The 14,963-nt window shown below is 43.7% G+C and overlaps 2 protein-coding genes across 6 annotated transcripts in view; one reads left to right on the top strand and one right to left on the bottom strand.

Annotated features, from left to right (window-relative positions):
* Slc44a3 (solute carrier family 44 member 3) overlaps positions 1-10,349 on the top strand; it is an 86,710-nt gene extending 76,361 nt beyond the window's left edge. For all 5 annotated transcript variants that reach the window (XM_023720319.1, XM_004635703.2, XM_004635704.2 and 2 more), the window contains 3 exons: positions 5,697-5,834; positions 7,983-8,219; positions 9,087-10,349. In XM_023720319.1, coding sequence (XP_023576087.1) covers positions 5,697-5,834; positions 7,983-8,219; positions 9,087-9,191 — 480 coding nt within the window. In that variant the 3' untranslated portion in view covers positions 9,192-10,349. The remainder of the gene's footprint in view (positions 1-5,696; positions 5,835-7,982; positions 8,220-9,086) is intronic.
* An 841-nt stretch (positions 10,350-11,190) lies between these two features.
* The window catches only part of Cnn3 (calponin 3), a 33,433-nt gene continuing 29,660 nt past the window's right edge, over positions 11,191-14,963 (bottom strand). The window contains exons 5-6 of the mRNA XM_004635701.2: positions 13,913-14,059; positions 11,191-12,291 (exon numbers count right to left, since the gene is read on the bottom strand). Coding sequence (XP_004635758.1) covers positions 11,950-12,291; positions 13,913-14,059 — 489 coding nt within the window. The 3' untranslated portion in view covers positions 11,191-11,949. The remainder of the gene's footprint in view (positions 12,292-13,912; positions 14,060-14,963) is intronic.

Below are 14,963 nucleotides of genomic sequence, written 5' to 3'. Positions count from 1 at the left end.
CTTTTGAGTTCTTATACTAGGGAAATTATATGATATTTACACATGTGTGTCTGGTTTATTTCACTTATGAGTATATGTTCAAGTGGTATCCACTTCAGTATAAAGGCTTCGAGTTTATCATTCTTAATAGCTGAGTAATACTCCATTGTATAAAAATACCACATCTTTTTCATCCACTCCTCAGGTGATGGGCATCTTGATTGTTTCCAAGATTTGGCTATCACAAATTGTGCTGCTATAAATATAGGCACACACGTAACACTATGGTATGATGTTTTCAGATCCTGCAGGAAAATTCCCAGTAGAGAAACAGCTGGTTTAAATGAGATTTCCAGTCCAAGTTTTCTAAGGAGTCTCCACACTGATTTCCATAATGGTTGCACCAGTCTACATTCCCACCAGCAGTGGAGAAGGGTTCCTTTTTCCCCACAGCTTCTCCAACATTTCTTGTTGGTTGATTTCTTTATGATAACCATTCTTTCTGGGGTGGAAGAGCTCACTGTCTTTTGGCCTGACCCCTAGCCTGTGGCTGTTAGCAGGACCAGTGTTCCTTCATCTGTAGGAGCGCAGTTACTACTTGTGACAACTCCAGATGCCACATGGGCAGCATGGTAGTGCCTGGGTGGGTGGGAGCCTAGCCTTTTGGGACTATCACGTACGATACTGTGGTATCAGGGTGCAGCCAGTTCATCGTTGGTTCCCGGATCCTCGTTTCCTTAACCTTTGTTATCTTTAAGGTCACCAGAGCAGAACTGCCGCCCTCTCTGCCTAAGTAGCAGCCCCAGGAAGCAAAGGCTCTTTCTGGAGTCTCCTGCTTCCTTCACCTGCTCCTTTTTATTCCCAAGGCAAATCCTAGAAACTAATCTTAAATTCTGACGTGCTTGCTCTAATGTAGGGAAAAAGACCCCATTTCTGCAGGGCCCTGCGCATGGTGAGGTCAGACAGGGAGAATCTGAGCAGGCGGCGCTGCTGCTGCTGCCTACCTGGCCCCAGGACCTTACGCACCTCTTTGCCTGTGCTTCAGTCACACCTGTGCAGTGAGGTCCCCATAAAAATTTAAAAGCTCAGGACTCAGAAAGCTTCTGGGATGGTGAGTGCACCCAGAAGGGGCACAGAAGCTCGATGCCAATTCTCCACACTTTGCCATGTGCATTCCTTTATCTCTCTTCAATGATACTTTGTGCAGCAAACCAAGAATAAGAAGCATTCCTCTGAGTTCAGTGAGCCCCTTGGGCTCCAGCTGAACCCCAGGAAGTGGCTGAGGACCCTAGCTGAGAGTGGGTCAGTCAGAGGCACAGGAGGCGCATTCTTAGGGACTGAACCCCTCGCTGTCTCCTGGCAGTGTCAGATCAGGCTCAGAGGGCATGTTGCTAGCGTCTGCTGCTGCAGCGCAGCTTGCCTGGTGGAGAAACCAATTCTGAGTCTGAGTTTGCTTTTGCTGTGCCAAGGTGCCCAACATAGTGGCTCAGCAGAAGGGCATCTTGGGGGAGTATTCAGAAGGACAGGTTGGCAAGCAAAGTCCTGTGAAACTTCATGTCGCTTGCCGGGCGCCACGGGGAGGCCATTCAGCCCCACCCCGAGGCTGGCTTCATGACTCCTCCAAAGCCCTCTCCCACTGCCGTCCTCTGCCCCACCCCATCAGGGCCTGACAGGTGCACTCAGTCCCATCCACACCTGTCTCACGTGCTGGCTCCTGCTGCTGTTGCACCTGCTCTGGACATTCAACACAAGGACTGGCTCCAATCCCAGTCTATGAAGTCTGGCCTGGTCCCAGCCCCCAGCTTGGCCCCATTCTTCGTTGCGCTCACGTGTGCCCTTCTAGCAGCCTGAGACGGCCCCACGTGGGCGTTCCCTGAATGTCAGCGTGAAAGGGAGCCTTTAATCCCAAGCAAGGAAATGGAGTGGGGCCCTAACTTGGGTGGGGCACCATGGCTAAACTGGGATCCTTCCTTGTTTCTCTCTTGCGGTCTTATAGCTTCTATGTCAACACACAGAAATAGCCACCTCTTTGGTGATGCTAAAAACATGCCCACTGAATTTTGTGCAATCATGAATTAAAAGCCAGATACCCCCACCTCTTCCCTCCTTGCTGAAAGCCTTCTAGAGTCCCGATTGTGTAACGTTCGTAAGGACACAGCGTGCTTCCTAAACTTCATTCCTGCTGGGCCTCTCTGCACTGTCAGGGCTGCGAGGGCCTTAGCGCGTGGTCCCTGAGCTGCCGGCCCAGGGGCGCACAACCGCTCAGTGCACATTTCCACTGCGCACCGCGCGATGCGGCCCACCTTCTCGCTGCCTGACAAGGAGGCAGCTTCCACTCGGGGCAAGTATCAATTAATAAACGCTGAAATGGCGGAAGTGTTCAGTCCGTGTCCTGTGTCTGCAGGGATCCCTTTCCTCCCCCGCTTCATCCAGACACTAATTCTAGGTCTTTCCGTGGCACTCAGGGTTGCATCCTGCGGTGAAATGCCGGTAGTATAGCAACTGCAGGAAGACGTATATAATTTCCCTGTCAGAATGGCTTTAATGCCCCCTTTCAGTGGGCAAGAGACACTGAAGAACAGATAAATGGTAATGGACCTACAGCAATCTGTGGAGTCAACACATGTATGGGAAGTGCGTTTGTGCCATTAATCCTTTTAGCCAAGGAGCAAATCTATTTTTATTGCTTATAGGCGATGGTGCTAAATTGACTATGAGACAGTGGACTTCAGGTAAACACTGCACCCCTCCTATGACTCAGGAAGTCCACTAAGGACTTCCGTTTAGAGGGGAAGTGTGACGGGGTGACGAGCTGGAGACGGAGCCCAAGTGAGGAAAGTGGCCGCGAAGAAGCAGGCTGCACAGCGCTGGTGGCCACACTAGGCGCTGGGGCCTGGGCTGAGAAGTGTGTTCTGCCCTTCCCAGACCCCTGTGCGAGGGATTAAATCCTGAGAAGAAAAGGAGCATGGCCCTCCCCCACCTCCTCAGGTGCTAAAAGGCGGCTGTGGGCTCCCAGTCATAAATGAGGTCATTGTTGGGGAGCTCCACATGCTAATAACCACCCTTTATTGTGCACTTTCCCTTGCCAGGTGCTTTGCTAAATGCTTTATAGGCAGTTGCTCTTTAATCCCCCCACTTCCCTCTGCAGTAGGTGCTGTAGCTCCCTTAGGGGGTGAGGAAATGGAGTCTTACAGCTACTCAGTGGTGTCAAGACCTGGGATTTGAACCCAGAGACAGTCTGGCTCCACAACCGGTGCTTAGTTTAACCACTGCGCTTTTAAATAGCATTTTGGTCTAGTGAATGTTGGCAGTGTAACATCCAAAAGGTTAGAATAACCTTCTCTTTTAACAAGTTGCCTGAATGATTCACCAGGAGATCTGGGGAAAACACCTTTGATCTTAATTAAGAACAAGTATGTCCTTCTTCACCCACCCTCCCTACACGTTTTGAGAATTAATGAATTGGTCTCCAGGACTCCAAGAACCTTAGATAGCTGAAGATGCTTAAATAGTGTAAGTAAATGAGTTTCCACTTCCTTGCCTGATGCTCCAGGCCCCAAAACCATGGCTGATTCCTACCCAGCAGCTGCTCAGTGACTTTCAAAGAAAATTTCTTAAGTATTTTATGTAAGACAGACCAAAAGCTCTTTGTGGAATACTGTTGTGATTTTTTTTTTTTTTTTTTTTCCTGCAGTTTCTCTCTGCAGCTCGGAGTCGTAGTGCTCCTCCTGTTTTCAGCCTCCCTAGTGCTGGGATTACAGGCATGCACCACCACACCCAGACTCCATCACTGGCTCAGCAGAACCAGAGGGCAAGGCTGGCATGACATGTGGTGCCAGGGATTGAACCCTGGCCCCTGTACTTGCCTACGCAAATGCTTATTCCACTGAGGTATCTCGCTGGCCCTGATTTTTTTTTTTTTTTTTCACTAGGACTCAAACTAAGGAACTTGCACTTGCCAGGCAGGTGCTTAAGCCACTGCACTATCTCCCTGACCCCCATTGTGACATTTTTGCAGGGATTTCTTCTCAGCCCTGACAGAAATCCCCTCTGAGGAGAGCATGGAAGCTTGTCAGAGAGCTGGTTACCAACCAGCCTTTTCTCTCTGAGAACCAAACATTTCTTTCTAGTTGCTATGCTGAAGTGAGTTTTGCAAATCTAATCAATTTGTTCTGTTTGCTTCTTCCATTGTGTACTGCTCCTCTCAGTCTCCTCCTCCCTGTACTATGATTTGACCGGCACCAGTAGGGGCTGGGTACTGGGCTAGACTCTAACCAGGGTTGCTTATCATGTTCTGCAGGGGAGTTCGAAATGGTTCATTTTTATATCATGGGATGAACAATGTTCATTCTTCAGCCCAAAAGGAATGACAAAAACCCAAGCATATAGCACTTTCCTAGGAAAGTTACAGATTCTTTATGTAAGCTGCAGTACAAGTAAGAGACGTCTGAGAAGTAGATGATCTTCAAACTATGATGTAGTTACAAGGGGAAACTAATTCAGAAAAATGACCCTGGAAATCTCCTGTGAATGTAAACATTCTCTCTCTCTCTCTCTCTCTCTCTCTCTCTCTCTCTCTCTCATGCATTCTCTTTGACTTAGTAATTCTATTTCTGGAAATTTATCCTTAAGAAGTTATCTAAAACCTCAGGAAATTAAGATGCTCATTGCATGCTTACAACAGCAAAATATTTGAAATAGTTCTCATGTCCCAGTTACACATATGCACATAGACCCATCTGAATTTATTAAACATCAAAATTGTAAGTCATGTGGCAACATGGATATGCTTATGTAAGGGGGGAAAGCTCAGATAATCAGGGCCCTGCACCCTTTAAAGCATAGTTTTCATTTCTGGAATTTCTCTTGATCATGATTGCTGTTCTTCTCTTTCATGCCGTCCTGTTGGTTCCTTCTGGTTTCTCTTCCTCCCGTTTTCCCTTAACATCATCAGCATACCTCCCTGAGTACTTTGTCCACTTTCGTCTCAGGGCACAGGTTCTCCTGCGGGTTGCACTGTTCACTTCGTTGGTGTGAAGACAGTTCCGGGAGCGGCTCAGCTTCTGCGCAGGTAGCTGCCCAGAGGACTCTCACTGCCCAGCTTGGGGGTGGGAGAGGAGATGGTTTTGCCTTGTATTTGCCCAGGCCTTAGTGATTCCAATGGCCTCGGTTGATAGCGCACTTCTTTACTACTTTCCAGGGTGTTCTGAGTAAGAATTCTGATGTGTGCAGAGCTCAGTTCTCTCAAAAGAGCCTTCAGACTGTCTCTTACCCTTAAGGTTAAATCCTCAACTCCCAACCCCGAAGTCTTTACTGATTCTTTGCTTATTTTAACACCCCTGGGCTCAGCTTCACTAATCAGGAGGGCCTACGTCCCTTCTGGCACCTAAAGTTCCTTTCCTGCCCTCAGACTCTCTATACATTAATAATTCACACTTAAACCATCGTTTCCATATACTGTAGTGGTTATGTTCACACCACTTTCACTTATTGAAAATATATTTAAAAATAATCAGAAACTAAAAAGGACTTTGAGAATGAACTGATTTGTGAAAGGTAAGACAGTAGATTTTGTCACTTTCTATATTTTGCACATCTTCTGTATTGTCATTTTGATGTCTTGATGAAAACAATGACTATAAAAATTATAAAATTTGTACTTGCTGCCTTCTGTTTGGAAATTTTTAATTGTTTTTAATTGTTACCTTTTGTTTCAGAATGCATATACTACAACTGCCATTAATGGGACAGATTTGTGCACGTCAACCAAAGATTCGATCAAAATATTATCCAGGAATTCAAATGATTTTACATCTGTTAACTGTTTTGGAGACTTTGTAATTTTTCTGGGAAAGGTGAGCTGTCTTGACCAATAAAGAAGCAAGGATTCAATACAGTACACCAGCTGGGGGAGGGGGTGGCACACACGCCTGCAATACCAGGCCTTGGGAGGCTGAGAGGTTCAAGGCCAACCTGGACCGCACAGCAAAACCCTGTCTCGAACAAAACAGAAAACTAAACCGAAACAGAAAGAAGCCATCGAGCAATTAATTAGAAAGGGAATTAATGCTTCCTGAATATATGCACTATGCTTCATCATTTTATTTAATCCTCAGTCCCACGATGCATTCGTTCTGCAAATGACAAAACTAAGGTTTAATAATTTGTCCAGAATCCTACAATAGATAGAGCCAAGATTTTAATCTTAGACTTCTCTTGCCTGAAACCAATTCTTTCTACCATTGATTCTCAGCTTTGTATGTCTAAAATGAAAATGTTATTAAGCTCAGAAAATGAGTATGTTTTATGGGATTTTCTTGTAAAAATGGAGCTTGTATCGATCCTGGGGAAATTTGTTCATTATTTATGGGCAGTTAAGTCTATAAACAAGATGGATTGTTAATATCCTAAGTGGGGCCAGCATCGCATTTCTGTTGCCATCTGAATAATTTTTTATACTTTAAAAAAATTATAATTGTACAGAGTGAAGGAGGATCTTTGAACCTCAACATCTCATGGTGAAAGGACAAAGCCCTGAAATTGAAATCTTTCAGCACTTGAGCCTCAGATTTCATAGCTATAACCCAGGCTTTTTGTAGGTGTTAGGAAGAGCTATTGACACGTCCCTGACTGCCCTCGTGCCACTGCTTCAAACTGGCCGGTTCTCTATGCCATGAGGCACGGTGCGTCTCTTCCCGTGCACCTTTCACGCACTAGGACTCTGAACATCGCAGTTTGCCTAATCCCGCTTCTACCTGACTGCTGCACGGCACAGACTCCGGCTGCAGGCATGCTGACCTCCCTCCTGCCATGTGCTCTCTGTTCTGAGCTCAGCACGCTTGGTCCTTTCAACCTCTCCACTGCATCTGACGTGAGCACCATGGCTTCCAGCCGACTCCACAGGCCCACAAGATCAGCATCACCAGTTGTTACGCTAACTGTTGGCAACTGTGGCCCTCATTTAGGATTTTGTGTATGTCTGGTGCATGACTAGCACAGCTGGCTGCCAATAACAAGTCGTAACGTCTCTGGATTGCAAAATGTGTGCTAACTGCACATATATTTAAGGCTCAGCTGGGCCCCAGAGATACATAATTATGCCTTTCACAATGGCCTGAATACATTAGAGTTGTATTTAAATGGCTATTGTTCATGTAATAGATTTCTAATAACTTCCAAAAAATTTCTGGCATTTTTTAATAGACTTATTTTAGGTAGTAACTCTTTTTTTCCTGTGAGAAATGTATAATGACTAATTGTCTCTTAATCAGCGTGACCAGCAGTGGTTCGCTGGTCTTTTGAACGCAGTAGCATTCAGACACCTGTGTTTCTATACGCAGCCGTCCAGCGGCAACGGGCCCAGGATGGACTCCATGACACCTGCGCAGGAATGAGGTGCATCATGGATGGGATGATGTGCCTGAAATACAGTCATTATACATCTCAAAAGCTTGAATAATCCCATTGTCTCCCCACACCAGCACTAGAAGCCCTTCCCACTTTATCCCCAAGAAATAAAACCAGCACTTTATTAAGCTACAGTACACCCAGGATTGTTGGAAATTTTTGTTTGTTTGTTTAATGGTGTTTATAAAAAGGGTTTTAAGTGAAAAAGGGTAAAATACATAAAAAAACAAAAATGTTGAGGTATTGTCACATCTGTCTAAAGATCAAGCATGGGGGTTGGAGAGATGGCGCAGCAGAATAAGCACTTGCCTAGCAAGTGCGAGGGCCTGAGTTCAATCCCCAGTTCCGCCATAAAAAAAAAAAAAAAAAAAAGAAAATGAGAGTACATATTGTTATCACTCCTATTCATTGTTTTCTTTTGCTACTTTTGCTTTCATTTATTCTTGATTCATTCTGCCTAATTTGGACAAGCACTCTACAACAGGGTGTGCTTGCACACACACACAACTATTTTGTTTAACAAAAAACTATTTTCCTGGAATGTATTTCTAACCAAGCAATTTGTGAAGGTTTTCAACACACTTGTTTTTGGACAGGTGTTGGTGGTGTACTTCACTGTGTTCGGAGGACTGATGGCATTTAACTACAACCGCACACTGCAGGTGTGGGCGATCCCGCTGTTACTAGTGGCCTTTTTTGCCTGCTTAGTAGCTCATGGTTTTTTATCTGTGTTTGAAACGGTGCTGGATGTACTTTTCCTGTGTTTTACTGTTGATCTGGAAACAAATGATGGATCATCAGAAAAGCCCTACTTTATGGACCACGAGTTTTTGGTAAGCAGCCACCGCATTTCCTGTCATAGTCTCCACCCTCAGGGTGTGCGTGAGGACTGACACGCAGCCCTGTTATTCATGCACGGGAAGATCTGGGCACAGCTCTAGGCTGACCACTGCCTGCAGGGGAACTATGCCCTAAGAGAAGGAAAGCTAAAGAGAGCAGACAGGCTCCTCAGCAAGGGCAGCCGAGGTGTTCTGGAAGTAGCAGCCCAAGCACCTTGCTTGCTCCTGGCTTGGTCTGGCTCTGGGGCCCTCTGAGCTTAATGTACATCCTTCTCTAAAGCATGTTTGCACCCCCAAGAGCCACGTCGTACCCGAGTGTCGCCTGTGCCACAGCAGACAGATCTGCCACCTTCAGGCCTTCTACTAGCCGAGACACACCCCAGCAGAGCCCCGTGCTGCCTCTATCTGCACACAGCAGGCAGCTGTCTCCAGCAGCTTTTCCAACAGTTGTTGCTTGCCTTATCCTATGCAGACAGGGCTATCTTAACAACGGAGTATCTCGTCTTGTTGCATCCCATGACAGAATCATTTCTGTCATTTTGTTGTCATAAAACTTAGATATTAAAGCCCATTTAGCTTTAAACAGTCCAACAGGCTCTTATGTTTAACAAGCATTGCTGTCGCTTTCTAATGCATGTATCTGCAATTCTTTGCTATTTCGGTGTGCTGAAAGTGTTTCTGATGGTGGTATGAGATTTGTATTTTCCACTTAAAAATCCACTTTGATATCTACTCCTGTCCCAAGTATTATAGATCAATAGAGAATTTTTAACAATTCAGTGACCCTAAACTATATAGCCAAAAACTCCTAGTAAATGGTTATCAACAGCACTGACCTATCAATGATCTCGTGTTTTTCAGAGTTTTGTCAGAAAGATCAACAAATCCAACAGTGCAGGCGTACAGACAGACAAAGACTCACTAAGGAATGAAGAGGGAACAGAACTCCAGCCTGTTGTGAGATAGGCGCTCGCGCGCTTGGACCTAGAGAAACTGACCTTCAAGGAACTGACAGAACAAGACTGGACTGGACGGGGCCTGCTCTTCAGTTTTTGCCACTATGTCAAAGTACTGAAACCATAAAAGTTTATTCATTTTCCTATCTAGGACATAAGCACTGAAAACTGTATTTATATGAATCAATTTAAAAAGCATGGTAGGTAAAAAACCCATCTAAGTTTGTGAAGGTATGACCAGTAAATCTTGTTTAAAAAAAAGATTTTGTTAGCAGAAATCTCTGAACATTTCTCTTATACAGGGCATGGATTTTTATGGATCCAATATTGGAAATATGCTAAATATATTGACTTTTCAGAGTACAATTCTTAAATTTAGTGACGTAAAACCTGAGTGTTTGAGCTGGGCTTGTATAAGAGACAGGCTGAATCTTAATTATATAACACTTAGCTGGTTAAAAGCAAGATGAACTCTTATAAACGGGCAACCACAACCCAGCCACACCTCGCAATTGCCTGGAGGAAGACTTCTAAGAACATTTTTATCTGGAACCCATCCAAGATTTAGATGGTAGGGAAGGGGAGCTTGGTTCCTCCTCAAAGCTTTGGACAAGCAGGTGGCTGGGCAGCACTGCCCACCCCCACAGGAGGCTCATCAGACCTGGGGGCAGGGGTGCCTGTGTGCTGGCAGACCTCCTTCCCTTCCCTAAATGCTTACTTAGCGATGACAAGAAACAGCCTGACAGCTCAGGTCTACTTTAAATGCAAATTTCTCCCAGAACAGTACCACAGAATTAGTTTAGCTCACTAGTCTCTTATAAGAAAGGGATTTACAGAGCATTCATCTGAGTCATAATAGAATAAGCAAGCAAACTTTGCTTCTGTGAATTCATCAGATCAGATTTATGCTCGCTCCTTATTGGCCTTACCAAAAAACAGGCGCCTTTCCACCCGCAAGCCAACAGGGCCAATTCTATCAAAAGAAATCACTTGGCTTACACAATGTCTACGATGTCACTACCAACTTTCTTTGGTTACTCTATGCTCAACATGTAGCTGTTGCTTACCACCTGTCACAACTGGCAAACCTGAGGCATGCGTGTTTTCTTTAAATGATGTTGCCAGAAAAACAGCTCTGTAGAATAAGCACTTGCCTGGCAAGTACAGGGTCCTGAGTTCAATTCCTAGTACCGCAAAAAAAAAAAAAAAAAAAAAAAAAACAAAAAAAACTGATGTTAATGTATGAATTTTTTCTAAAATAAAGCCTTAGTATATTCAGATTTAATTGGCCGTGTTGCCACTTTGCAATGAACAAGTGGTTCTGGGTTATAGTTCAAGCGCTTGTCCTGAAATGTTTGCCATCGGGGTTTAGGTGTAATTATAACCCTAACTTCATCAAACAGCAAATCTGGTCCTAACTCCGTGTATTTCTTACTCATATTTTTTCTAAATGATGTACATAAAACTCCACCACACACATATGCTTGCATAATTATTCCTGAAGGTGATGTTTACTCCAAGCTGACCTTAAGATCAATGGAGCAGGGCCGGCCAGATAGCTCAGCGGATTAAAGTGCCTGCTCAGGCAGACTCAGGGACCAGGGTTCGATCCCTGGTGTACTGTGCCATGCCATGTCATGCCAGCGAGCTGAGAGGAGGAATGGGATTGGGCGTGGTGACACACACCTGTAACCCTAGCGCTTGGGAGGCTGAAAAACAGGAAGGATCGCTACAAATCTGACCACTACAAGTAGTGAGACCCTGTAGACTCTGTACCAAATACATTTTTAAAAAAAGATCTCAGGCAGCCACATCACAGTGAAACAAACAAGGTCAGATCATCCACTGGCTGCCATTTACTCATCTTTCTAAGCCCCTGTCTCCATACACACACAGTACAGTGTTGTGTAAAAAGGTAAAAGCCTTAGCCTGGTACCCAGGAAGGAGCACTGTTTTCTTACCTAATCTACTTGGAAGCTAGCCAGGAAATAATCAGCCTGTGGCTCATATGAATGTTCAAAAAAATATTTATTTATAAAAAATACAATGGGATAAGTTTATGTTGAGAAATGCAGCAATAAATACAGTTGAAGAAAACAGCAACTCTACAATGACACATTGGAACAAAGATCTTGCAACCGCACCACACAGACCTAGGTGTCTGCAAGCTGTTTTTTTGTACATGCTCCTTTAGAAAAGCCCCTCTGAAAATATCTTGTCAGCTTAAGAGAATGAGTACACATATAATCACAAATGCACACTGATCAGGACTTTATTCAAAAATTAGCAAACAATACTGTAGAAACATTGATATGCAAAATTCTAAAATGCTGCATCTTAAGATTTAGTTGGCAAAGACCACATTTAGCAATAAACATGAGTTTAGTCTTCCATACAGAAACCAGATACACTAATCTGTAAAAAAAGAAAATTTCCTATTGTTTGAAAATACCAGTTTAAGTGTAAGATTGTAAAACTGCATAGATCTTCGATGACAGAACTGGCTGGACAAGAGCCTTCCCCTTTCACAGTATTCCTTTTTACTCCATATGCAAGTTACTGGTTATGCTGTAGGATTTAACTGTTACAGCACTAAAAGGCAACTATTTAGGGAAGAGGCAGAAAAAGGAATGTATGTAAGGCATTTTTTTTTAAGGTACAATAAGCATAATAGTGTTTTAGGAAGACAAGATAAAAATTACTCAAGGCTAGCTTGGTTCTCACTGAATAAAAATAATGGACTAAATACTGAGCTCCTCTGTGTGACTCTAATAATCAATGCCTTGGTCGCCATATTGGTAATCTCTGGGGTAGTCATCTTGGTACTCGCCATGATACTCATCCGGGTATTCTGCCTGATAATCACTATCACTGATTTCCGACCCATTTGTCCCTGTGCCTTGGCTGCCATTGTGAATGACAGGTTCTGTGGGAGCAGCACAGTACTTGGGATCGTACACTTGCCGCCCGAGCCCATACACGCTCATTCCCTTCTGGGAAGCGACCTTGTTGGTCCCCATCTGTAGGGAAATTGTTGAGTTGTCCACTGGCTGTAACGTGAGCTTCTGATCATAGATGTCTCTTCTGGTGCCTGGTGCTAACATCCCCGCCTGGTATTAGAGCATAAAATAAGAAAATAAAGTTAAAACAGTAGCTACAATCTAGTTAAAATTTTACAAATTAAGAGATTCACGGTGAATATAAACACTAACAGGACAACTTTCATTTGGTTTGGGGTAAACCTACTGTACCAAAATGTGCTAGCATCAAATTGCTTTTAGAAAGCAGGCTTTCAAGCTAAGTCAGACCTTCCTTTGAGTCTGCTCTACTGTAAAATGCAAGGCTGCCGCAGACTAGTGACCTTTCAGTTCTAGACTTCTCCCATGTAGTAAGGAGACAACACTACCACCTCTGGATTTAGAAGAACATCAGATATAAAGTATGGAAAAACAAGGCATAATGCTGGGGCACTTTGAAGGTACATCTGAATGCCTACTATGACCACATACACTCAACAAGTCACCAATTTAAACATTTACAGTACAAGTCACACAGGAGCTAACCACTTCAGAAAAGCACACCCTTTTCAGGGAACTATACCTCATGCAATAATTTCTTCCTTACAGCCATCACACACATACTTTTAGCTATTAAGTGAGTGAAAAAGCAAGCTCAAGTTCAGCTATGAGAAACACAACCCCACACAGGACAGAATACGTTCCACAAGGGCAAATAACTAGCAGTCAAGTCCTGGGCCATCTCCAAAGCTGACCCCTACTGTGCTGGATGCGGGAGCATAGTACTTGCTGGAACTCCTCCCAAGGCGCTGGTAATGCATTTTTAACAGGGAAATACAGTACTTCCGCCTTGGATGTGGTGTTAGAACACGGGTGTTTTCACCATGCTCCATTTCTATTATTACCCAAGAATTACTTAACTAGTATCTCAGGAATTTTTGTCTTCTGGAATGTTAGTTGAATAGTTCTCAGTAGGACATCAGGTAGTTTCATCTACTTTTAAGATTCCTTTATAAAGGGGGTGCGGGGAGAGAGCCAGCACTTTAATGGGCAATCTTTTACTTGGGTGTTGGAGCAAGAACACTAACCTTTTTTTTCTAGGTAGAAAGGTCAGCTGTTTTAACAGCCCCTTAAAAACTCTATGAACCACACCCAGTTTCATGGATTCTTTTGCTTTCCTAGCAAAAATCTACCTTCCTGAAATATATACTTTAAATATGCTATACAGAATGCCTAATTTGAACTTCACTTAATAAGGTTAAGCATAAATTTTTTTGGTTTTTGGATACAGGGGCTTGCTATGTAATTCAGATGGGCCTTGAACTCACTAGGTAGCTCAGAATGGTCCAGAACTCTTGGCAACCCTTCTGCCTCCCAAGTACCAGGATCCTTCAGCCTCCCAAATACTGGGATTATAGGCATGGGCTCAATAGGCCTAGGTCCAGCTCAATAGGTATTCATTTAAAATAGCCCCTTTGACACTGGGTGTGGTAGTATAATCTTGTAATCCCAGCACTTAGGGAGGGCGAGGCAGGAGGATCGATGTGAGTTCCACAAAGTGAGGACAAGGCTAGTCTGACCTGCACAAGGAGACCCTGTCTCCAAAAAAAAAAAAAAAAAAAAAAAAAGGAAAAAAAAAAATTACTACTGCTATTAATCCAATATAATAGCCCCTTGGTACTTTTTGCTGCAAGTATGAAAAGAAACTGCTTACCTGGCTGGCTCCTTTGTTGGTGCCCATCTGCAGGCTGATAGTGGTCTGATCAAAAGGTTTGTCAGTCTGCATTTTGGGATCATAAAGATGCCTCCTAGTTCCATAGGCTGTCATGCCTGCTTGGCTGGCACATTTGTTTGTTCCCATCTTTTAAGTTAAAAATAAAAATAGCACTAATTAATCAACAACATGTACAATAAAATTCTCTGTGCTCCTAAAAAGATGGAAGCCGCTCTCCAACAAAAATAGGTGAACAGGTGCAACTGAAAATACATTCAAGTGCTAACTTTAAAAAGATAAGTTTTCCCCAAAACATTCTCTGCATATAGACAGCACCTCACATCACAATGAGCCATATGTAAACTTGCACACATCCACACACAGGCAGACAGATAAGAAGCTGCTTCCACCGCAGTTATATAATTTCCCTGCTAGTCCTTGCCCTATTCTCTGAGCCATAGATAACCAAATTAAGGGATCCCAGCTTCACTCAAGAATTAAAAAACCAGCGTTAGGCTAGGCAATATGCTCTCTACCTCCACTATGGTTTACATAAAACATGAGAACAACTGCCAAGAATTTTAAGTTTAAAATCACTAGCATCTTCATGGGCAGGGAACCACATTTTATGCCTTCAGCTCCTTCTTACATACTGGCCAGAGCCAGAAGGAGCCAACAGGAGCCAGAATGAGGACTGTCAATGCAGCCAAAACCAGAGAACAGTAGCTTCCCCTCCCCACCAGGAACCACACGGCTTCCAGACCCTACACACCTTCCCTACTCACTGGAGACAGACCTCTACCGTTGACGGTTGTCTCCTTAAGAAACAAAATTAAAATCTTTATTACTAAAAGTATATCCTGTCTACTGGAAAAAAGACTTAGAAAACTGATATAAGCAAAAGGAAAAAGAAAAATAATTTTAAACAGGACCATCCAAACTTACATTTATAAAAAAAAACCTTTTTGGCCCTAACCTTCTAAGGTCAATTAAGACTCAGGACATATGAGAACTTGTACTGTAACGTCATGTACCTCGGTAGTGTCCCAAA

The sequence above is a fragment of the Octodon degus genome, unplaced genomic scaffold (assembly GCF_000260255.1).
Source record: "Octodon degus isolate 3935 unplaced genomic scaffold, OctDeg1.0 scaffold00074, whole genome shotgun sequence".
Classification (NCBI taxonomy): Eukaryota; Metazoa; Chordata; class Mammalia; order Rodentia; family Octodontidae; genus Octodon; species Octodon degus.
The sequence above is the reverse complement of the archived record's forward strand: the minus strand, read 5'-3'. Positions and strand labels throughout refer to the sequence as shown.